Consider the following 25,321-nt stretch of genomic DNA (forward strand, 5'->3'; position numbering starts at 1 on the left):
AATGATAGGTTAAAGCAAAAACTGGTCTATTGCCAGTTTAAGTATTGTTTAAGTATTTCAGTAGTGGGACTATGAAGCATTTTTGGTATCTGTGTTCTTATCAGTTCAATAGACCAGTGCACCACCCTCTCAAAAGCTCTGTATTTACTGACCTAATCACCACCAAGTGTTATTTGTAAGCTCTATTTTCATTGTGCACCTATGTCAATAACTTCAACACTGAGAGATGAGTATGTGCTATAAAGAATTATACTTTGAACGACAGGTGTTACATCTTCAGCAACATACTGTACTTAATCTGACAAAACCAGACAAACACGAAATACACAGAACATCTTTTATTTTAGGCTACAGTGTGACTGAGGATCTGCTTCACAGAGCAAAGACAAACTGTAGACACTATTAATGAATTTTACTAAAAAAAAGTGACAGTCCATTTATATTCCTCTTCAATACTACACAACAATATGAAATATACAATATGTACATTTGCTCAGAGCAGGGAGGAACCGTTCCTCACTTACACTTTACACAGATGTCTTGCAAGCTGGGAGAGAGACAAAGACAGAGAGAGGAAGAGAGAGAGAGAGAGAGGAGAAATATCTGCGGACACTTTAATAAAGTAAAAACGGCCAAGAGAAAGTGCTTGACAGTGAGAACAACATTTTGTAGTGAACAGTATAAAATTTAAACAGTGTTGGTCACGAATAATACTCCAGTGGCTCGATAAGCAGATGAAGACTATAGAGAAGAGAGGTAAGTTTAAAGATATTCTGTAACTGTATCAAAATGGCCCGGCACATCGCTCTGCGATGCACACAGTGCAAAAATAACAGGATATAGTATATCACAGCATTTAAACCGAAGCAGAACTGGTGATTCAGTGAGTGGTGACCTACATGCACCAAAGGACTGAAACTATTGTAACTGAAGTGTATTCACAAGGTAAACAACAAACTGAATGATTGGAAATCAACAAATGAAAATACGTATGCTGGCAGGATGACTGAATCAAACAGCTTCCTGCCAAAAACTGACAAATGTAACAAACAAGCAAACTTTGAGCCCACACTGTGGCCAGTTTTGGTTACCTTGAGCTGTTAATTCACTACAGGCTACGGCACAACTCAACTCGACTTGACTCTCTCAACCTCTTCTTTTCTTTTTCCATTGTGAAATGTACTGTACCTGTTAACAGGTACTTTTTTGTATCACCTCAGTTGTGGTTTCAAATTAGCTGACCCAATACTAAAAAGTGATGTGAAAACATGATCAGAGTAGTGTAGGTCCTTTGTGTGTGCTCAGTGAGTGTGTGTTGAGTGAGAGAGAGCGAGTGGCAGAGAGTGACGGTCAGTGTGGGCAGAGGAACAGATTAACAGTGAAGTTGTTAGTTTAACAGTAAATGTGCAGTGTAGGGGACAATTTCTCACTGAATAAAGGCTTCGCATGACCATAGTAAGAGTTGTTCCCTAAATGTTGGAAAAGTGAAGGGGGTCGCAACGCTGCTATGATGATCAGGTAAGAATCACGCCTACGTCAAGGCAAAAGTACCTGTGGTGGAAAAGGAGGTAGACAGAAGTACCTGTTACAGGTGAGTTGAGCCGTAACCTGCAGTGGAAAAGCAGCATTTTATGTAGTGCTGTGAATATGGGATTTTGTATTCTTTTGGAGAAAGGGTAATCTAACTCTGCACTCTCTTACACTGTCTCTTCAATGACATTTCCATCAATATGTGAATCCTTACTGTAGCTTGTTTTTATTTTATTTTATTTTTTTCTTGTCCTCTTTCGTTTGACAGGGACAGGTCTGAGCCATTTGGGTACCAGGCAAAAAGCAAAACCTTGAACAACCATGCACTTATTACTCATCAATCATCCTTGAAAACCACATATTATTTGCATCGTTACATGTAAACCGGCAGTGCCTCATCCTACTTCTCATTTTCCACTCTGGCCCCTCAGACTGCGAAGAGAGTTGCTTTGTCTCTAGATACTGATCTAAGGTCAGTTTTAGCATTTCCCCCATGCAAGGGGGGGGCGGTGAACTGAAAATATGATTCGGCTAATGCAATGAGGGGACATGCGTCGACATACAGTATGTTAATTGGATCACAGATCTGTGCCTGAGGGCAAGGCCTTAGTCTCTCCTGAGCATAGTGGGATAAGGGGCACTGGGGTGTGTGGTTGTGGTGCGTATATGTATGTGTGTGTGTGTGTGTGTGTGTGGTAACATCCCCCTCCATTCACTGGCCTTCCTCCTCACGTAGGAATTGGAAGACGGATGAGAAGTCCTTGTTAGCGTAGCCGCGGGAGCACATGACTCGAAAGATCTGGTGGGCGAGGGAGCCCAGAGGGATGGGTGTCTTAGTGTTGGTGGCAGTGTTCTGAGCCAAACCCAGATCCTAGACACAGAGAGAAACAGAGGAAGAGTGTCAGACAGGCAGACTAACATTGTTATGCCTTTTGCTTGGCTAACAGCAGACAATTCTATTAGATTTTCTTAAGTTTGGTTGAGTGTGATAGAACTAGCCAGGCTAATGCAGAGCACACATTGCAAGTGAATTAATAGACACCCAGACACCCTAAATAATACACACAGGCACAGGCTGAACCAGCTAATGCAGAGACAGTAAATTGAAGTGGCACACAATAAGTCACAGATGGGATGGTGAAGAGGAGAGCAGCAGTATCACAGAGACAAAAGAACAGTTAAAAGTGAGACAAAGCAAATGACAGGGTTGAGAGACTGACTGAAAAAGGGACGAAAAGAAAAGAAAAAGAGAACGAGTAGTAGCTGAAGCGATGATTCGACTAGTTGATCTGCAGAAAATACAAGAAGATTTAATGGGAATAATTTAGGTGAATTATGGATGTGATGTATCCCGGGAAAAATACCGATCAGTTGGTGTTTACAGTTTCTCAGATGTGAGGATTTGCTGCTTTTCTGTTTTATTGTGAATATCTTAAGCGATGGTTGGATGGACTGAACAAGACGTGAAGTCAATTTGGCCCTCAGAGTAATTATATTATTTATTGAGGCTAAACAGAAAGAATAAAAGAAAACCTTAACAATCAATTAAGCAAAACAAAACCAAAGGAAATAATTCAATAAATAAAAATGTATTACATTCTTAAAAAAAGAGTCACAGAGAGCAGGTTGTACCTTGGCCATTAGCGTGGTTCCAAAGCCGCCCTGGTAGTTGTTGGCTGAGGGGACTCCCTCCATGACGCCGGGAACTGGATTGTACGTGTCGCTGGACCAGCAACGACCTGAGGACATGTTGAGGATCTTTGCCAGCAGCTTGGGGTCCAAACCGAGTCTGGGAAAAAAGGGAGAAGATGGAGGTCAGTATTCTCCTTCAGACTTAGTAACAGGGAGAAACATTAGTGTACAACGGTCAGATTAGGTACATGAGTCCTGCAACATTCTCTTGTCAAGATCAGGGTTGAGACCTGAGTCTTTGTTTCACACTAGATCTGCTGGTGTAGAGTGTATGTCCAGGTCTGAAGGATTAGGTTTACTGCCACACTTACTGCAGCAGGTAAACTTTGGACAAAATTAGCCATTGTAAGCCCGTAGAACAACTTGTGTCGAAGATGATTTCATGTCCATGTTATTTTTGAGTATTTTAGCTAATGTTCTAATCCAGAGCGACTTAGCGTGAGGTGGAAAACTGCTGGTAGTGACAGAAAAAGAAAGATTTCTGCTGGAAGATGTAGGAAATGGGACAGGCGAGATGGGAGGGATATCGGCGCTGATTATGGAATTAATTCTCAAAACGCAAGAGAAGAAGATGGAAAAAGATGGGTGTGGGGCGGCTGGTGATTGCAGTGACCCCCATTGAACCTCGTGCTAGGCTGTGACCATTCCTCAGTGTTAATGGCTGAAGGCTTTGTAATGCTGGCTAATGCAGTATTGATGTTTACCAGCACATCTATCCTTCATCATCCTTCTTTCATGAAAAACGAAAGTAGAGGAGGAGGAGGAGGAGAAGTGGTTAAGCAGCACAGGGGAGCCATAAACCTGGCTGTCAACGTATAGAAGTACACTTTCTCCTTGCTGCCCCATTTTGCAGCAGCAACCCACTTTCATATGCAAGAGGACAAATCTCCTGGCTATGATGAGAAGAAGCAAATGAGACAAAGAGAGCGCAGGGCAGACAGAAGCAGGGAGTGAAGCAAGCCATTACAGTAGGCAGGGTGTAACTATAGCGTCTGTGTAGTGCAGCTTTTGTATATTAACGGTTAAGGCCAGTGTAAAGCTGACCACATCAAGCCCTGGCTGCCTCAGCTCACTGTTACTTACGGGCCTGTAACTCTATTCTGCTCTCAATATGACTATTAAACCATCATAGGTCCTTAAGGCCAGCAGCCTCCCTCCCTTCCCTCCTCTCCCTCCCTCCACCTGGCTCTCATTCTGCCATTACTACCACAGTTTTTATTAGCTGTCTACTAACTAATTAAGAATGGGAATTGCATTTACACTCTCTCCATGTCTCTCCCTCCTCCCTTACCCTTCGTCTCTTTTGTGTTCTCTCAACCCTCCCTTGGTTTTTTTTAACAGACTGTTTTGGAAATGTGGCATAAGTGACACTACGTGCGTGCGTGCGTGTGTGTGTAAACATGTGTTTTAGCTCGCAGTCTCTCTGATGATGGCTTTTTTATTCTATGTCTGCAAGCAACCCTTCGCCATCCTGCCTCTCTCCTCTTCCACCCCCTCGTCTTCCCCGCTGACACCTCCCTGTCTGAGGACTCTGGGGGACATATGTTTGACATCGTGCACAAACCCCCCATTTCTCTGCGCACATGCACACACACACACACACACACAAGCAGGCAGCCCCTCCCTGCGTTCTGGGTCAGCAGCTGAAAAGGTTACTGGCTGAGCTACAATAAAGCGCGTCCGAGCGCGCAGATCGTTTGTTATAGCGACCAGAGACGCTGACGGGGAGCTGTTGTCCTCTGTTAACGATAAATCAATGAAGTTCCCCTCCTGCTCCCATCACGCACACACACACATAACCACTCACACCCGCATGGCCGTGGTTATTAGCTGACGCAGTGGTGTTGTTCCTCGCCTGCGGTAATTTGCGTGGAGAAGAGGACATGTCACGCTTTAACAAGATTGACATGGATAAACACACAAAGACGTGGACGGTGAGACGAACGTGTTGCTGTGCGATGCCGCCGCAGATTAAAGTAATGTGAGAGGGATGGAGATGGAAATAAGGTGGGGAGGGTGTTTATGTGTTTACGTGCTGGGGGAGCTCGAGCAGGTGGAGTTCATTTGCAGCGCTGATATTAACTGTCTGTTTCACTGCGATTAGCTCCTCGTCCTCGTCTGATGCCACAGGAGAGGAAGCCTGGCCCGTTCCCCATTTATTATTACATTAAAGAGCTAACGAGCACATATACACACACAAGCATTTACTGTCCCATTTATAGAGGCAACAAGCGCGTTTATCACCCAACTTTAATCTTCATCGGAACATATGCTCACAACTCATTTAAAAGGGGGAGAGATGTGTGTCTGTGTTCATGTGTGTGGTTTCTGTCGCTCAACACAAAGGCTCGTGTCTTGTTATACCCTTTGATTCGCCCGTCGTTCTCCCAATAAAATGAATAACGGGGCAAATATGTGCCTGTCTGCAAGTGCCTCAATGACAGTGACTTCATGCCTCGTATGCATGAACGAGTGCAGGTAGACAGGCGTGCAAGGTGAGCTGTAAAAGCCTCATATCCCTTCTTGGGCCAGTCGCCTCTCTCCTCTTCTTCCTCTCCTTTCATCTTCATGTGCATCATTAAAATCAACGCTGCCTCTCTCTCCACAGCTTCTCATCCCCCTCTTCCACTGACTGGTTGGCTGCGTGCAGAAATTACAGCGAGTGGAAGGGAGGCAGAGAGAAGAGATGAAGGGATTAAAAGAAAAAGGATAAAATGAGGAGGTAAAGCAAATAGGGATGGGAAAGAAAAGCCAAAAGAGAGGGAGCGAAAGGATGACAGAAAGGCAGGGTGTGTGTGTGTGCGTGTTCATAATTGTCATGCGTGGCCATTCCTTGCACTAAGAGAACGTCACGCTCTGTTGGAGACGGCCCGAGCCTCCATCTGAGATCAACAAATTAGCTCCACGAACAGAGCTGTGTGTGTGTGTGTGAGTTCGCCTCCATATACAGGTAAGGAGAAACACTAGCACACACACATATTTGAAGAAAGGGCAGCTCTATCAGGCCCAAGTCCAGCATGATAAAATGTTATTGCCGTTTTCCTGTAAATTGGCTGTGAGTGCTCAGTCTCCTTTGTGTCGGCTGTGTGTCGTGTGTGTGCGTGAGTGTGTGCGTCCGTACACATACGCCTAAGAGAGCGTCCTCTCTGCATAAGAGACTGGGCCGCAATGCAGCATGGGAGATTTACGGGTGTGGGCTCTCTCTAAACGATGACAGTCTTTGTCAAACCCGATAATAAAGCCCCTGAGATTGGCTAGTAAGATAGGGGGGAGACATGGAAACACACACACATACACACACTTGCATGTACGCACACACAATCAAGACTGAATATGGGTCAGTTTTGCAAAGATATAAAATATAATTCACATTCAAAGTGAAGGGATGCTGTAGTTTCATAGGCATACATTATAATGATGTGCACGGTGAGTAGAAGTTGTTGTAGTTTGGTAGAAAACTGCTGTCTTCAGTGACTGTGGATGTAAATCTGTGTGTCCAAGTGTGTGTGTGTGTGTGTGTGTGTGTGCACCAGAGACAGTGTGGCAATGTGTAAATCTGTGTTGCTCCCTTAATGCCTCCATATTTCAGAGGCCTAGTGGGGGGATTTATGTGCGACTGCTCATGCCAATTTTCCTCCTCTGTCTCAGCGCAGATAAATCAGCTGCACTAACACAGCTGCACTGTGAGAAGAGCAATTCGCGTACATGCACGCACACAACTGGGCGCACACACCTTTAAGGCTGCAAAACCCATTAAAATACATAATAATAACAGGGAGAGCAGAGGAAACAGCATATTATTGGCAGGGGATATGTATAATTAGATTGGATAATAAGGTGAAAAACTAATTTAATAGCTCAGGTAAGGTAATTTATGTGAGGGAAATCTAATTTAAGAACCCCAACTTCCAAAAAAGGGAGATACTGAAGGGAAATTTGTACTATGATGAGATTTGGATGCTAAGACACTTGTTTCACAGTCTGTCCAACATCTTTGGTTGAGCTGAATATTTCACATCATACAAAAATGCTTCAGTTTAACTCAAAAGACTTCATATCCCATCAGCGTCCTGACTAAAGAGGCTCTGTGCCAGGACGAGGCATGATGAATGATGGGATTTCTAGGCGGTGCTCAGAGACAGGGTTGTGGCAGGATGCTGGTGAGAGCTCAATCAGCAGATGTAAATCAGAGTCTTTGGCTCCGCCCCCTCATCCATCTCCCTGACTCGGGGCTGGGCTGACCCCTTCACACTTCCATAAACCACACACACACACACACACACACACACACACACACACACACACACACACACACACACACACACACACACACACACACACACACTTACACACACACTACACACACACTATACACACAATACATTTCCAAACCTGTATTGAAGCAGTAAATTATTGCCACAGTTACAGCCATATCACTGGTATAGTAATTGCTTTTATAGTGACGGCTATATCAAAGGGCGAGGTTGAAGCCAAATTTATACGTGGCTAAAACGTGGAAGCCTCAAACGTGCCACCTTTAAGTTCATGGTTCTTGTGCTTCTTATAATCAAACATTGGGAAACTTCAACATTTTCACATTCACATGTGGCTTCACCGTACTGTGTATGCCAACAACATGTTTTGATTACTAGCTCATATTTGCGTTAAGGGCCTAGTTGGTTTAGGTTTTAGTCAGGAAAATAGGGATGGGCAGTTTCTTCAGTGTCACTGGTGTCATGTTCTGCTATAACATGAATTTTGCGATACCATCATTACTGTGATATAAATGTTATAGCATACTGTACTTCATGTGCTTACTTTGGCTGTGTCAATATACTCTTAGAGGGCTAAACAAGTACTCATAGAGTTGCATTCAGTAACGACGACTTCGGGAACACAAACATGTGGGACGTACAAGCAAGTCACTCCAAATTCTCAGTTGTTGTCTGCAAGAACCAATGAACGTCTTTATTTATTACCTCCGCCTAGGAGGTTATATTTTCATGTGTGTCCATTTGTTGGTTGGTTGGTTGGTCAGCAGGTTTAAACAAAAACTACTGAATGGATTTCTATGAAACTTGGATGGAGGATGGGTCTCGGCCCAGAATAGACCCCTCTAACTTTTGTTGTGGCTCTGAATAAAGGGACCAACATTTTTTTTTTTCAATTTCTTTAACGTGTGCTAGGGAGATTTTCAACATTTTTTTTAGTTGGCCAGTATCTATAAGTGAGTACAATCTGAAGCAGATCCAAATAAAAACAACAACTTGTAAACATAAAAAGCAGGATTCGCTTCAAAACTCAAGCTCGAGGATGGATCGTTACCCAGTTCAAACGAACCTGTACATTTTTACCTTTACCAGAGTAGTAGGTAAGACATAGGAAACTGTTTTGTCATGTTGCTCTTTCTGGAATTTAATACTGCAGTGCAAGCTCAGCTGGCTTTGTTGCTAACGTTACATTAAAGCTCTGCTCTGTGCTGTGTGTAAATGTCCTTGATAGACAAGCCCTGAAGTAGACTGACTATTGTACTTATTTACATAAATATACTTTGGGTTTCTGCCAAAAAAATGTTGAGATGCCTAATCCTGTCCCTTATCTAACTCCATGAGTTAACCTACTTTATCAGGCAGGATACTCCTCCATAATATGTATGCCTATATCTCATTTTTATTCCTATTTGAAGCCAATAAACAAACAACTTTTTTCAATAAATCTTTTTTCTTTTTTAAGATATAGTGGTAGAATTATGTTTGAGTGTAGTATTCCATTAAATTTTGTAATAGCGTTATATAATACTGTCATTGCAAAAAACAGAAACAAAAAATACCGTGAAACAAACGTTTAGGTCATATCGCCCACTCTTTGTATATACACTTTTAATATCTCACTCACAACTTTCCTTGTGTCAGAATTTCTATGCTCTACCATTAACTGTTACAGCTACCTTGGCCTTGCTAATGTTAATCAGGTTTTCATCCTTGCATTTCCCCTTTAGGATAACAGGTAGGAAGCAGCTTAGCAAAGCGTTGGCTGACAGTACCTGATGCCGAGGTTCATGGTCTCTGCGGTCCCAATCATCCCAATGGCCAGGAGCATGTTGTTGCAGATCTTAGCGGCCTACAGAGGGTTGACCAGAAAGTGGAAAGGGCACTTTTACTGTGTATGTATATAGTATGAGGAGGTTTGAAAGGCAACATGAAATACATAAATATAAGAACATTTAAATCATACATCCAGCTTTGGAACAGACTCCCTAGAAAGATGATCATTCCTGGATTAGTAGGTAAAATCTTTCTTTTTTATGATTGATTTATTTTTCAAAACAAGTTTAACATTCAGCATCAGAAGTTAAATATTTCTATATGTTCACGTACATAAACATTAGCTATAGAAGGAGGTAGGTTTAATGGTCTCACTGAAAGGAAATGCTTTGACTTTTCATTTAGATGAAACTGAAGACAAAATCTGTTTTTTTTTAGTAAGATGTCCTTCGTTTCTGATAAGTTCTTCTGGATGGGTACTTCTAAAAAAAAACTTGCTTTTCTTTCAATGAAATAGACTAATCTACAGTAGGTGCGTATACCGTCTGTATTTAAGTTATTTAATAAAGGACATTTTGAGTATGTGAGCGAAAATGCAGTTTAAAAAGCAGGAAGGTATGTACCCCTTTGTATGTGTGTGTGTGTGTATTATTGCATGTCTTTACCTGTCCAGTGCCGACCTGTCCACAGTACACAACATTGGCTCCCATGCAGGTGAGCAGCTCTTGTGCGGCGTTGTATTCCTCCTCCACTCCACCTACCATGAAGGTCAGTTTGGCTAAGCTGGCAGCCCCGACACCTGAACACACAGTGTGCTGAGGTTAACTGAGGAGAAGACATACCGTTCCTGATAGTACAAACATTTAATCGATATATCCGGTCTGTCCCAACTATACAAACTGCAAACTTGTGCAACTACACAAGGTTGATTAGTTGTATTTTTACCAAACTCTAAATATGTACAAATAAGTCATTACTGAGCACAATCCAACTAAAATATATGGATTTGCAACACAAAAGATCACAATATATCAACTACTTGACTGTTTCCACACCACCAACTGTGTATAAAAGGTCAGCTGTGTACTTTTCTGTGGGTGTCTGTGTGTGTGTTAGACTCATAGTGGGACAGGCGTGTTAAGTAGTGGTGCACCAGAGGGACAGAGGTATCTTTAAAAGCCGATTGTTGCCATCATCCACTGCACAACCCTCATGGGAGCCCTTGCCTTTTGTCCTGTCACCCTTACTCTCTCTCTCTCTCTCTCACACACACACACACACACACACACACACACACACACACACACACACACACACACACACACACACACACACACACACACACACACACACACACACACCAACAGCTGTGCCTGAGGCCAGCCCCCCTCATGGGGGTATCAGTGACAGGCGTGAGGGGTAATTAACTTTACACTTTATCATGTTCAATTAGGCGTCCCTCCCCATGCCTGATGGCTTAAGGAGCGTGCCATGTTGTAGGAGGCAACCTCACCCCCCCTCAGCCACTCCACAGGGTCCTTAATGCAGAAATAACCCCTTTTCAGAGTGGGATGGACCCAGCCGGCCTGAGTCTCCCCTGAAATGTCCCTGAAGTGCTTCACTGAATAGCCTCAAACATTGATATCTGGTAGACACATACTGTATACAAAGGTTGTCAAAAGTATCGGTACTTCGATACTTTTTTGATACCGCATGTTTAAATGATACTTTTTCCACAATCGATTGTATCAAATTACCGAAAGCTATATAAAAAAAAACAGATCTACAACCAGATTTTCAAACCAAGGCTGCACAGATATCAACATAATCACAAATGTGGCATTTGTTCAATAACTTAATAACGTCATAGAATGCACATCTTACACGTACACAATATGTAGAAAAGTACTCTAGAAGTCAAAAGGCTGCATTAATGCATGCAAAGGGAGAGACTTTTCCATTCTCCCAAAAAAGGAAAGAAAGACAGAGAAGGAGAGCGAGGGAGAGACAGAATATGTGTCTTTAGGGTGTCGTCTGGCCCTAATGAAAGGCCTCTTAATAGTGAAAGCCTAATAATGTCAGTGTTAATAATTAAAAGGGAATTGCTGGGGACAAAACAGCTGAAATCACATTATCAGGCTTTACTGCAGAGGAGAGGAGAGGACAGGGGAGAAGAGGAGAGGAGAGGAGAGGAGAGGAGAGGAGAGGAGAGGAGAGGAGAGGAGAGGAGAGGAGAGGAGAGGAGAGGAGAGGAGACTTACTGTATATTTATAATCCCCTATAAACATAAATATACATCTCATTCCCCTCCCCCTTCTTTAATTGGCTGTACGGTTGTCAAGTGTATGATGATACCACGACACTGTATATGTGTGTGTGTGTGTGTGTGTGTGTGTCAGTGTCGAGCTGTCAGCAGGTCATTAGGGCCACATAATGAAGCCCAAAGCCCACGCTGCGGCAGCTGCCTATGGACACACGCTCAACATACGACCACCACACACACCAATCATACACACATATGGTCCACAGACCACGGACATGATAGATTTAGTTCCCTTCTTGTTACTTAATGTTGGCCTTTCTATCTCACTTACACGTCTGAAGTAATTTGTTTGAGTCTAATTTAGTTTGATATAATGAAGATTTTATTAAATGTCAGACTAGTGAGGAGATTGATGACATTGTATATGTCTTAAGTAGTCATCAAACTTTTCTTGACAATGCTGTCATTATAACTTTGCGGATAAAAATAAATAAATAACTCAAGTAGAGTTTGCTTTAAATACAAAGAGTTGTATAAGTTTAACTCAGGGTGAAACTTTTTTCAAACATTTCATTTATTAGTTTTCAAGCTTCAGGATGAGCTTCTCTCTTTTAAAGACTAATGCAAACACCCGCACACACACACAGACACACACACACAATAAAGAGCAGTGTGACAACTGCGCTGGTTCATTAGTGGAGATCACTGTTCGCGGACGACTAAAGAGGAGATTATTGATAACACAGTCAACGTGCTGATCAATATATCTCACTAAGGAGAGCAAGGAGAGTGAGACAAAGAGAGAAAGCCAGAAAGAGAGAGAATGAGAGAGAGAGAGAGAGAGAGAGAGAAGTAGAGACGACAGCAGAGAACGATCCTTCTCTTCCTACCTCCCAGCATCCCTCCCAACTCTCCCTCCCTCAAATTAACTAATCACCCATAATAAGCTCTTATGATCTGTAGTGGATTTCTATAGGCAGTGACACCAGGATGATGGAAGATCCTTGTTGGTGGAAGAATAACACATCATTAGCATAACAATGTGTGTCTGTGTGTCTGTGTGTGTGTGTGTGTGTGTTTGTGTGTGTGCATGTGTGTGTGTGCGTGTGTTGGGGGTATCAGTGAGTCTGTTCATTGAGCGAAAGTACACATGTGTTTGTGCGGCGACGTCATAATTCTATGATAATGTCTATGTAGTGTGTACGCTTCTACCGTGTATTTTTTTGTGTGTGTGTGTGCGTATGTGTGTGTGAGGGGGACATCCCGTTCCCGGACTGGTCCTGTCAGAGACGGATTAAAGAGGAATCCTAATGAGGCTTCCTGAGCGCCGGGTCCGCCCGGCTCATCCATCCCAGCGGGAGTGACAGTCCTGGATCGTTAGCACTGCACAACTACACACCGCCCCCTAGGGGGGGAGACAAGGTGTGTGTGTGTGTGTGAGAGAGAGAAAGAGAGGGGTGGGGGGCACCTATGATAGAAGATACAGGGTTGAGAGATGGAGAGGAGAGAGTAAAGGAGGAATGAAAATACTAAAAAGGTAACCACAAGAGGAAAAGTTATGTATATAATGCCACACAAGATACTATTAATAAAGTGAGTCAAATATAATTATTCCAAAGGGCTAAAACACTTCATACTGCCACCTCTTTCAGGGAAAGAGTAGATTTGGAATAAAGACAAAGGAAAGACAGAAGACTCCAATGTCTAGCAGGCAAAGCTTTCACAGGAAATATTCCCTTGGGAACTCTCTTCGGTCACTTTCTCTCATCCAACTCCAGGGTTTAGGACAAGTTTTGATTGGCTGAGAAGTGGGTGCCCACGTCCTCAACGCAAATATTCTCAGAGCATAATGAAGCTGGATGAACCATTAATGAGCTACTCTGTGGCTTTTTCTGTGTTGGTTGCAAGGATTAGGAGGAGAATCAAAGTGACTCCTGCAGTATGTTGTATGACGTATGGGGAGGTACCGCACAGTGTGTATATTTGTGCCTGTGAGTGTGTGTAGTTGTGTGTGGTCCGTGTGCAAGTTAGCTTCCATCCTATTGCAGACACACACAGACATCTCCTTCATCTGATCTCCGCTATTGACAAGTTTCAAGTTAATAAGCAGGCAATCAAGCACTATTAGGACAGATGCTTAACAGCAGGCTTCGACGACAGGCATTAACCATGAACATAAGAGGGTGAAGCTGGTGGTGTGAAGGCAAAGGAAGATCAGAGAAACAACTTTGGTTTGGCCTGTTTGTAGTGAACACTAAATTCATTAGCACTTCTTTCATTACTCACAAAAAGCATCAACCAAAGCAATTCATGACAGCCTTATAACCTTTTAAACTAGTGGCTCTGTTTGAAGTGGTGTGTGTATGTAAAGAGTAAGTGAGAATGTCTGTGTACATGTGCATGCAGTATCTGTGTGTGTGTACCAGGGACAGGTGCAGATCCCAGAGGCGGCCGCCAATAAGACGTCAGTTAGAGCTTCTGAGGCCGTGTCTCGGAGTTACGAGCCGCATGTAAACCAGTAGGCACTTTTTATTGGCGGTGGGTTTAAATTAAACTACATTTGTGAATATGAGGCTACGCAAACAACACACACAGTTGCAGACACACACACACACGAAAAAGGGGATGTTCCCAGAGTTTGGTAATGAATGACGCATTTGACAACATGCCACAACCCTGCTTTTTCCCCCAGAGAGCGTTCGGAAAAACACTTGGAGCTAAGCAACACCTTCAAAAACAGTAGAGCTCCTCCAAACACCTAATTTCCTAAAATGATAATGTAACTACTCAGAGATTCAGGGATACGCCAGATTTCACGTCATACCTTCCATGTCCAAATGCAGTTGGTGTAAACAAACTCTGGCAATATACTACACTGTTTGCAACTAGGTTTTTAACTACATGCACATGTAAGGTTAAAGTTTTGGCTGGGCTGCACTCATCTATAATTCAGGCTGAAAAGAGCCCTCACACTTCATAGTGCAACACCCCTTGAGTCAATGGGAGATGACTGCCTGCAGTGTGAGCCAGTGGGGGTAGGATGTTAACAGGCCAACAACGCAGCCTCATGTGGTCCACCATTATAATTACACCCAAGGGCAGATCTTTTTCTAAAACAAATTAAAAACCCAAACAGGCCCTGTAAAAAGCGTAACGGATACAGAGTGAGAAACGGTACGAGAGCGCGCGTTAACCAAAATCGCTCACACACACATTTTTTTTTTTAAAAAGCGCACTTTCAACAGTTTATCTGCCAACTTTGCTAATGCTCCGCTGTTATGTTAAAAACAGACTCTTTATCGGCTCCAGTTAACAAGCGCAGAGCCATGAGAACTGAACTCCCGCACACAAATACTCCATGAGAACCTCGAGTTAGAAGGCGACTGGAGAAAGTTTAGGTTTGGTGTCAGGCCAGTTGAAGAGTAAGCTCAGTTTACAGATGTCGACATAGTTTCTTGTATATAAATGTTAAAACAGCTTTAAAGGGACAGTTCACTCCAAAATCAGAAATACATATCATTTCTCTTACCTACATGTATAGCAGCAACAGAGTCACAGAGTTGCCAGAGTCACATTTCATTTATTACATGAGGAGAGTAAGGACAGCTACTCTCCAGGCTGCCATTGTAAATAAGAATTTGTTCTTAATGACTTGTCTGGTCAAATAAAGGTCAAATAAAATAAATAAATGAATAAAATTTGACCAACAAGACAACTGTGGAGGATTTTGAAGGGCCTGTTTGGATTCACATGCTTTCATGTACCGAACTTTACCCATCGCTGTATCATGTTTACATCCTGCACTGCCACAAGCATGAGCCTCTCGTCCATGAGTGGATGTACGCTTTCTCCCATGCAGTGATACTTTTGGCGGGTGTAGTTAAATAGAAATTTTAAAAAATCCTACATGAAACTTCTCACAACAAGGTCTGTGGATTATCTTGAGTAACCGGGGCATGATTTCTGAAAAGAGACACTGCTGTTGAGTTTTTTGGCAGTTTGAGCACCGCAATCTGAGTGCCATCTTACTCCATTATATTCAAGAGAAGGCAGACATCTCCACGGCTGATATCTCAAACCAAAACAATCTAGGTGGGTAAACAGCACAACAGGTAAGAGGAAAAAATATGTATTTTTGATTTTGGGGTGAAGTGTCCCTTTAAGGGTTTAGTTTGCTATGTCTGTCCATTGACCACCAGGCCAGGCCTCATCATCATCATTATCATCATCATCATCAGTAACTGCTCTATTCTGTAGGGGAGAGGCTGGTCAATGGTAGGTGACAGAGGCTGGAGGGAGCAGGAGAGATCCACAATCAATCCTTTTCCTGGTCCAATGAGACTCATCTAGGATAGAGCAAGTTAATAATGATCCCCAATTAGGCTGTTAGCAGGAAGGGACGGACACACACACACACACACACACACACACACACACACACACTCATGTGGTTGCAGAAACTGTCCTTCATACAGACAGAGCGTTTATTTGCTTTAAGTTTGAGTGACATGCAGTGTGACGTTTGGTCTCTGTTTGACGGACAGAGACTTTTACTTGACTCATACACCAGCTGACTATTTGTCTGCACACACACTCATACACAGCAGATGACATGGGGCAGGGATGTGAGAGCCAGTCCCCAGCTGCTGTGGGTCTAACTCCATCTGGAGCATGAGCTAGAGGCCCCCGTCACCAGCCCTCCATCATCACCAGCCCTGGTCACTTTACCGCCCTGCACCCTTCCTCCCTCCCTCCCTCCCACTCGTTCCCCCCTTCCCCCTCTATGTCACCAAGACCCGTCAGTGAGAGGCTTGTTATGCTAATCTAGTCTTTGGACCACTGACGCTCTCTAGTAGTGGTAAGCCATCAACATGACAGACTGCGACAGCACCACCCTCTGCCCATCCAACCTGATTCCTTAACTCAGTGTCAGAGAATCATCACCAGCCTTCACTAAATGGCCTCCAGACTCTCAGACTCATCTTCTCAATTAATCCCATTCTCAGACTGGATTAGGTTGGCCTGAGTGCTCTCCTGGTCCTTCCTATGGCCAGACGTACCATGGCAGGATTTTCTTTGGACTTATGACAACCACTCCACTATATTTAGTTGCCCAGTGTCAAATTTATCAGAATCAGAATCAGAATTCCTTTATTTGTCCCGCAAATGGGGAAATTTCTTATGTTTTATATCTTGTTTTATATCTTCCTGTCAAAAATTCCCACAATGGAACCATAGCAAGTCCACTACTTTTTGCGAGAGCCCACAATTAAAGTCCCAAAATCTCATGTCACTGGTCACTATAGAGCGAAAAAATGGAATAGAAGAATGAGGGAAAGAGAGAACATTGTTCATACTAGAGCTGCAACGACAAGTCAATTAATCTATTAGTGAAGTTAATCGGCAACTATTTAGACTATCCATTAACTGTTTAAGCAAAAATACCATTACCTTGTTCCAGGTTCTCCAAAGTGAGAATTTGTTGCTTTTAGTCTTGTTCTGTGATAATTATCTGGATATCTTCGAGTTCTGGATATTTGGTTTGACAAAATAAACAATTTAATGTATCACTTTGGAGTTAAGGAAATTATGATAGACCTTTTTTTGACAATTTTCAGACATTTTTAGACCAAACAAATATATTAATTGAGAAAGCTAGAATGGAACCCAACAGTCCCCTTTAATTCAATTAAGCCTAAGCCAATATCAACAAAAAAATATTTAAATCCACTAGATTCTCATTTTTATTTGGATCTGCATCAAATTGTATTCACTCACAGATACCAGGCACCTATATATGGCTGATTTAAAAGAAAAAATCTAGATCAACGCATTATTCCCTGAGAAATTACCAAAAAAGTTGAAATACTTGCAATGTTAAAGATAGTGAGAAAAAAAAATCCTGGATCTGCACCAAAAGTTGCATCCAGAATCTACAAATATATTTCATTTCAAAACCTATACTGGACATAAATGTTTCCTACTTCACTAAAAACGTTTCAGTGCATGTGAGCATGGATGCATTAATTAAAACAGGAAACCAGACCCAAACATGGCTCCTATTCAGTCCGATAAGAATTGCTTGCCTGGTTCACATGGCAAAAAAACAGTAGTAATGCACACACTGGTGCAAGGAAAAAGTTTTGCAGACGTCTCTTTTATAATAGTAGTCTACGGGGAAAATCCTTTTTGGGCCACAGGGGAATCTTTTGCTGTGATATTATGAGTGACCACTGGGCAAAATTATAAGCAAGGCTGGGCGGTGCAGGTGTATCCAGTTCTAAATAATGCATTCATGATGTGCACTGGAGGCTTCAAGTCTCCAAATGATGCTTGTGTTTAGTTGTATACTAGACATCCATTGGCTTCCAAACTAGTTGTGATATCACAAAAATCTGCTTATACACCCACATCTGACATTTTTTTAGATTTAAAGTGAGCACATAAAAAAGCCGTCTAATATCAAACTCTGCACAAACATCATTCTGCACACTAAAACATTCAACTGTAGGAACACGCAGTAAAATACATTTTTGGAATGCAGGGGGGACTTTAAGCGTCAGAGTTCAGGCTTAATCTAAGAAACAATAGTGTGAAGACTGTGTGAAATATTTGAACTCTCCAGAAAAAGGATTGTTTTGTCAGACAATCAGTTCTAATCCAACAATTAACTTAGAGCTTCAAAGATAAACTAAACTGCTTGGGGCAAGCAGTGAACTAAAAACTAATAATGACTTTGCAATGTTAGTTTAAGCTGGAGTCAAAGTTGATCGTTGTCAAAGAAGCCCCAGGTCCTGTGGGTCTGGAGGGAGAAATAGAGCGCCTATCAGTCGGCAGAGGAGTGGATTGGCAGCGTTGTCTGATAAACAAACTGGTGCCAGCCTTGGCTTGAACAAGCTCCTACAGGCTGGAGGATGACGTTCAAACTGTCGGCAAATGACACACTGCAACACTCAGGCTTCACTTCATGTGGTATGGATATGATTAGAGTGGTGTTGAGACTCAGCCTAAGTAGGTAGTTAGCTGAGGATTATAAGACCTCACAAACAAGCAACATTAGCCTGAGTACCCATGGTCCCACAACAGCTAGGCTCCTTCTTGCTTTTATTTGCAGCGATAGCTGACTTTCCCAGCGCTGGGAAAAACACAATGAAAGGTTTTTTAGGGCTTTTTTAAAGCCATCGTCCGTTAGCAATGTGGCAGCCCACCATGGGCACACAGACACAAACACATGCATTCTGGGTAATTACTGCTAACGACCCCGCCGCTTGCTAGCCAGACCTCCTATTTTTGCCATCGCTGTGCCAACACCCTGGGCCTGTGACATCAGAGCTTGTTTTGTTGTGGGTCAACTTTGCATGCGGACGCTTTTAATGACACCAGACAGTGGTAGAAGTGTGTGTGTGCAAGCAAATGTTAGCATGCCTGAAGAACCAGTGTCTAAGTTAATATAACTGTGTCTACGCAGCAAAGTGTTTGCATAAAGATCACAACTCTGTGTGGATGTGTGGATATGTGTGTGTGTGTGTGTGTGTGTGTGTGTGTGTTTTATACCAGGACACAGCTGGGTCATGCAGGATTAAAGCCAAGACACTGGTCAATGTGCAAGAACGAAAGGCAGCAGGATGCCCATGAGAAGAAAGTGAAAGTTTTTTTTGATTGCTCTTTTTAAAAAGGGTTATGACTCCGCTGTACAGATCCCAAGGTTGGCTGCCAAACCTCTGGTGACGCACACAACATACACACGCGCACACGCGCACACACACACACACACGCAGACATTTCTGAGTAAAAAACGCCACCTCACACCACACACACACACACACACACACACACACACACACACACACACACACACACACACACACACACACACACACACACAAAAGGATTGAGTTTATATCAAAAGAAAAATCTGAATTAAAAATAAGAACAAATACAGAAACCACAAAAAGAGCAGGCTGTGTCTGCAAATGTTTAAGAGTATGAGAGATCACAACAAGTCTGTGCTAAGTGTATTGTTATCCTCAGCGAAGAAAAAAATATTTAAATTGGATGATGCCTTTCTTAAGTCAGTTCATTAAAGATGTAACAAATAATATGAAAAAATCGAATAGAATTATGTTGTCATTTTTAGGGATTGGAATGGAGAGCCGTAACCATTAAGAACCATTTCCAAATTGTCCAGTCCGTCAGAATCAGTTCCTTTTATCAATGCTGGCATGATTTACTGACACTTGCACATTGTAAAGCAATGACTTCAAACTCGTGTGTCGACACCGCTGTAAACTTGTAACAATAAGGAGTCATGGCAGACACAAAGGAAGGGTCCAATGTGTGGCTTAATTTCACAAAGATAGATGATAGACTGATAAGCACAATTGATAATGCCACTGGTATCAATAAAATCATATCAATTCCCTGCAGCATGTACATTACTGAGGGTAAATATCCTATGTTATAATAACGTTAGTGACACACAGGCAGGCTCAGCAGATTTGTTTTCATCCATTATAGATAATGGCAGACAGATGCTGCAGCACCTAGCTCTCAGGCTACAGCCAACTGTACAAAAATTGATCAGGAATCAATAAGATTACCGATAAAGAATTGGACTGATAAGCAGAACTGATAATGATATCTGCATCAATAAAATCTTATCAAATGCCATGCTTAGTTAGATTACTGTGCGTCTCTGGAGTCCATCTGAGACAACGGCTACTGTTTTGAAGTATTTTCTATTTTACTTTTAAGTTATATTGTATTTAATTTGGCTACATGAAGTATTAATATGAAAACTATTAAGTGCTGATGTAACTCATACACACACACTCACAAACCTCATGAGTATGACAATGCCCTATTTGGGGAGGGTGCCATCTCCTGGTTGGAAGAGAGCATGTTACTTCATATCCCAACCAGAGATGTGGAAAGAGGGGTGGGGGGGTGGGGGGGATCCGGTCTCTGCTATTTCCCATGAGGTTGCTGTCCTCTGTCATGACCTGGATACTTCCACAGGTTTAGCCTGGCTTATCAAGGTCACACCATCACCACCAACTTCCACTCCTTATCTCAGAGTGGGGCTGTTATCTTGCTGTGTGCAATTTAGAGCTGCAACTGACTACTTCTTTATCTATTCACCAATCAGTTGATTCTTATTTCTAGATTAATGGGTCTACTGTTTTGTCGATAAAATGTCAGGAAATATTGAAAAATGCCCATCTCAAGTTCCTAAAGAACTAGGGGACATCTTTTAAATGCTTATTCTGTCTGACCCACAGTCCAAACCCATTTTTCCATTTAAAATAACATAAAACATAGAAGGGGATGGAGCTAGTCAAGGTTTGAGATTTCTGCTCCACAAATGACATAAATTGATTATAACTGATTCTTGCTTTTGAATAAGTGTAATTGTCTGCGCGAAACTAGTGCACTTATGGATATGACTTATGGCTGTCTCGAGGTGACGCTGGGTGGGCGGGCACATGCACATGAGTGTCTGCTGGTTGCAGAGGCCAGAGGTAGCAGGTAAATCATTGGTCATCTCAGGCTAGTAAAAGAGGCTTAGTTAAGAGACAGGAGAGGAAGAACCTTCACAGAGGACTGCACACACAAACTGTGCGCTGTCTATAGTATGTAAACAGTGTGTGTGTTAAGAGAGAGTAACAGGCTTAAGGCTCTGATCTCGCTGACTGCACTCGGCCTGTTCTCCAGACGCCAGCTGGTAAACATGCCAGTGTGGGCCAAGTCTGTGTTTGTATGGGAGAGTGCGGGGACTACAGTGTGCATTGTGTGTGAATTGTGTAATAAAAAGCAAATAGAGTATGATCACAGGTAGTAGTCAGATGTGGAGGAGTGTCAGGATGTAGCATACCTCACCTGCATACCTGAATGGAAGGAATTGTGTGGATGAGAGAGTTAAAAAGGCAGAAAGAGAAAGACGGGGAGATGGACAGTTTTACTGCGATGTGTCTCCTTCATGTCTTATCTCTCTCCTCTCCTCTTCTGCACTCCATGTGAGGGCAGTTTCTCTCCTCTTTATGACTCTTTATCTGACATGAAAGGCACTAACATGGGATACCCGCCATTACGGCTCCATCAACATGAAAAGCTCTGACACGGGATTCTCCGCCGCGGCTCAGCCCATTAAGGACGACTGGCGATCCTGTGCTCTGTCAAGAAGCCGTCACAAGCAGACAGCGCCGACATAATGAGGACTTCAAACCTTAACCTTGCCTTTAAGACCCCTGGTCAAAAGCAGCAATAAAACCTCAAGAGGGCACCTACTGGCTGGCCTGCTCAGTAATTACAACCCATGTCCTAGCACTAACCCAAAAGGTCCCATAGTTTAGATATACAAAAGAGTGTTAGACAGTTCAGAAGTAAAGCTGAGGGGTCACAGGCCGAACACTACTATTGGTAAATGGACAAACTAGCCAGTATGATCCTGCTTCTGATACTGCCACTTCACCCTACTCTCCCTTTATATAATCCCTGACCAGTGGCAAAGGTCCTCAAGAGAGAAATAAAGACTGTCTATACAGCTTGCATGAGGCACATCATCTTTCACTTTTGTTGATCTTAAGTGTTGGGCACTATGAAAAGCAAATTATAATAGCCGAGCTATAAAATCACATGCAGGCTTTCTTTCTTTGGGTGACACATTACCTCCTGACACTGGAGCATCCATGAACACGGCCCCCATCTTCTCCGCCGCGAGTGCCATCTCTTTTGAGACCGAAGGGTCGATGGTAGAGGAGTCAATCAACAGCGTTCCTTTCTTCACCTTCCTAAAGTAAGCCAAATTAAATGCATTAAAGCATTTAGTCCCGTCAAGCTGTTGTGTTTGTAAGACACCTTGAAACTGCTCCCTTTTTAAAAAGTTATCATGAGGGGTTTTTAAGTCTGCTTACTTGAGGATGCCATTAGGGCCTGTGTAGACTTCTATGACGTTGGGACTAGAGGGAAGCATTGTGATAATGCGGTCTGCCTTCTCTGCCACCTCTGCTGGAGAGTCTACTACCTGAGTGTTGGAGAAGTCACAAAATAAACACCTTAATGAACAACTATACACACATGTTCACTTACTAACTGCTCTAAAGAAACTGCAGTAATTTCAATGAATGGGTCCCCAAAACCTTGCTAACACTCATCATAATTTGTATATGTTATATAGTATATTCTATTAAATGTTCATATGTCCATATGTGTTGTCTTATTGACAGAGTGTTACCTGGGCACCAATGTCCTGCAGCTCCTTGCAAGACCCAGGAAAGACATCAGTGGCAATAACGGGATATCCGTTCTTTAACAGGTTTTTGGCCATGGGACTGCCCATGTTTCCCAGACCAACAAACCCCACGGGGGTTTTTGAGGCCATTGATCGTGACGACACTGAGGGAGGATAGAAAGACGCCATTAGAGGTGTGATAAAAAAACATGAGGCATTTTGTTTTGCTGTCCAGAGCAATACAAACACATTACAAACATTTCAGACAAAATTTGTACAATCAATAATGTAATTTTACTCTCGACAGTGCAGTTGATTAGTTTGATTCTGGTTACTAGATAAAGGCAAGGTAAGATTATTTGTAGAGCAGATGAAATTCAAAGTAAAACTACTTTCCACCATCAGTAGTGCTATGAAAAACTTGAGTTCCTATGGTTAATGACTGTTAAAAGCTGCTATCCTAATATTTTGAAGAAGGAAATGCTTTAATTAGAATCGATAACAACAGAGCAAATCTCACTGCTTTAACTTGTATCCAGCTTTTGGGGAAGTCTGGCCAAGCTATTAAACACTGCTGGCTCAGCCAAGGTCCATCCAGGTGAACAGAGACTAAACAGAGCTAGAAGCTACCAGACTAAAACAACAGGATTAAGCCTGGATTGTGAAGCTCAAACACATAGCCTTACCTTCAATTCAACCCTTCAACTTATACGGTAGATACCACACTGACACTACTTATGTTTTGGAGATGATAAAAAAATACCATTAGGAAGATACTGTATTCTCTACTAGCCCAAAAGTAGTTAAACAAAAAGATTTTGTTCAGGTGCTGCTTCCTTTGCTTGGAATAAGTTATGTGTTAATGACATCTAGTAAGATGAGTACCTACCATAATGCAAAGATCTATGACATTAAAATAATAATTGTCTCCTCCAGACAGACATATTGCGGCCAAAATTTGTCATCACACCAATTTTTCCCTAAACTGAGTTTAAGGAGTTTAGCTTATCATCTTTACAAAACATACATGCCTTCCATGAACTGTAACATGTCTGGATCTAATGCTTCCTTTTCCAAGATGAAAAAAGGGAGCTTTGACAATAACACTACTGCTAACAACATGTTTCAGAAAACATGATTAATTGTTTTGTCTATCTTTTCTACAATTTGTCCAGATCCAAGGTAACGTATTCAAATCTTGTATTTTGTTAGAGAACGTCTAAAACTTAAATTGTAATCATTTTACACTTAGAAAACTGAGAAAACCCTCACATTTGAAAACACTAAACCAGGAAAATATTTGTATTAATAGACCAATTGATTTCTTGTTCATTCCTTTTCCATTGATAATTCAATCATTTTAGCACTTTTACTATCATTACATGCTAAGAATAAAATAACTATCTTTGCCACAGATAATTTAACTTGAAATCTTAGCTTTGAAGTGTAAGGCAATTGGAGGCATTAAGCAGTCAATGACTTATCAATTTCTACCCTTTAATCAGTTCATTACAAACTACTTGGCTACTAGAGATCCACAAAATATCTATTTATTTTTACATTACAATAACCATGCTTAATACCTTTAAACATGTATGTCAACCCATTCGAAGCTGCGTTTGGCATTACCTCACAGTGGACTTTGAAACTGGCTGTTTATCTACTTTGTTAAGGTTTTACAGGGAAAAGGTCAAGCACTCTAATGGGGCCTTTAGAGAAAGGACCTTCACATAAATGATTCCCTCTAGCTCAACTAAACAATGCAATGTAATGCCAGGATACATTAAAAAATATAGTGGACCACCAGCACCACTGACTATATCAATACCAGAGTTACATGCAGTGCATCCTGTCAGTGGTCCCTACATTTCAAGTAGCATCTTAACTCGGATCAGTCAGATCAACATCCCTGCTGCTGATTCAGAAAGCATTGTTGTGTCTGGTTTTGTAGGATGGGCAGGGAGGAGTGGATAGTGTGGGCGCTGTGGCTGTGATGCAATGTAAGGCTAATCCATGAAGCTGTGTGGTGTGAAACAAAATGTTGTATTGACATTAGCAACACCTAAAGCAGACAAACACAATCAGAACCAAGTATAGATGTTACACAGTCACATAGAGGTCTATAAAGATGTCATTGTCAGGTACAATTAGCTGTCACAGGCTACTGCTCCAAATTTCACAATGCTCACGTCTAGTCTGTCCTAATGTACTGCATGAGTGAACAGCACACAGCAGGTGACCACCTCTGGGACACTGTGTCCAGCCTGTAACACTTAACAAGCACGGACAGCAAGTATTCACACTTTCTTCAAAGGGCTAACAAGCTAGCTAACAGGCTGCAGCAGAGACTGTTCCGCTTGCTTTTCCCTCTGAACACGCATTCATTGACGGACAGAAACGACACAAGGAGGCTGACAACATGAGCTAATACGTTACCGAAGGCGAGGTCGACATGCTTATTCCACCTTAGCAATAAATTTCGCGACCCTCTAAACAACGCAGCCATGCTTCTTTCCCCTTGACCTCGGCGTACAGTGACAGCTGTCAAGCCAGGAAAGCCAA

General features: G+C 42.3%; 1 protein-coding gene across 1 annotated transcript; it reads right to left on the reverse strand.

Moving 5' to 3' along the window:
• Positions 1–323: 323 nt before the first annotated feature.
• On the reverse strand, positions 324–25,310 carry hibadha (3-hydroxyisobutyrate dehydrogenase a). Its single transcript, XM_073462944.1, has 8 exons — positions 25,196–25,310; positions 22,763–22,923; positions 22,443–22,552; positions 22,198–22,319; positions 9,932–10,065; positions 9,266–9,342; positions 3,163–3,319; positions 324–2,401 (listed from the first exon to the last, which is right to left on the reverse strand). The coding sequence occupies exons 1-8, from the start codon at positions 25,263–25,265 to the stop codon at positions 2,243–2,245; spliced, it is 990 nt and encodes a 329-aa protein (XP_073319045.1). The 5' UTR covers positions 25,266–25,310; the 3' UTR covers positions 324–2,242.
• Between the last annotated feature and the right edge of the window lie 11 nt (positions 25,311–25,321).

The sequence above is a fragment of the Pagrus major genome, chromosome 3 (assembly GCF_040436345.1).
Source record: "Pagrus major chromosome 3, Pma_NU_1.0".
Taxonomy (NCBI): domain Eukaryota; kingdom Metazoa; phylum Chordata; class Actinopteri; order Spariformes; family Sparidae; genus Pagrus; species Pagrus major.

Coding starts and splice junctions, on each gene's coding strand:
- hibadha (XM_073462944.1), bottom strand. CDS start 25,265: ATGGCTGCGTTGTTTAGAGGGTCGCGAAATTTATTGCTAAGGTGGAAT. Junction 10,066..22,197: donor GGATGCTCCAGTGTCAGGAG/GTAATGTGTCAC, acceptor CTGTGTGTTCAG/GTGTCGGGGCTGCCAGCTTA. Junction 3,320..9,265: donor ACCATGAACCTCGGCATCAG/GTACTGTCAGCC, acceptor CTTTTTTCCCAG/ACTCGGTTTGGACCCCAAGC.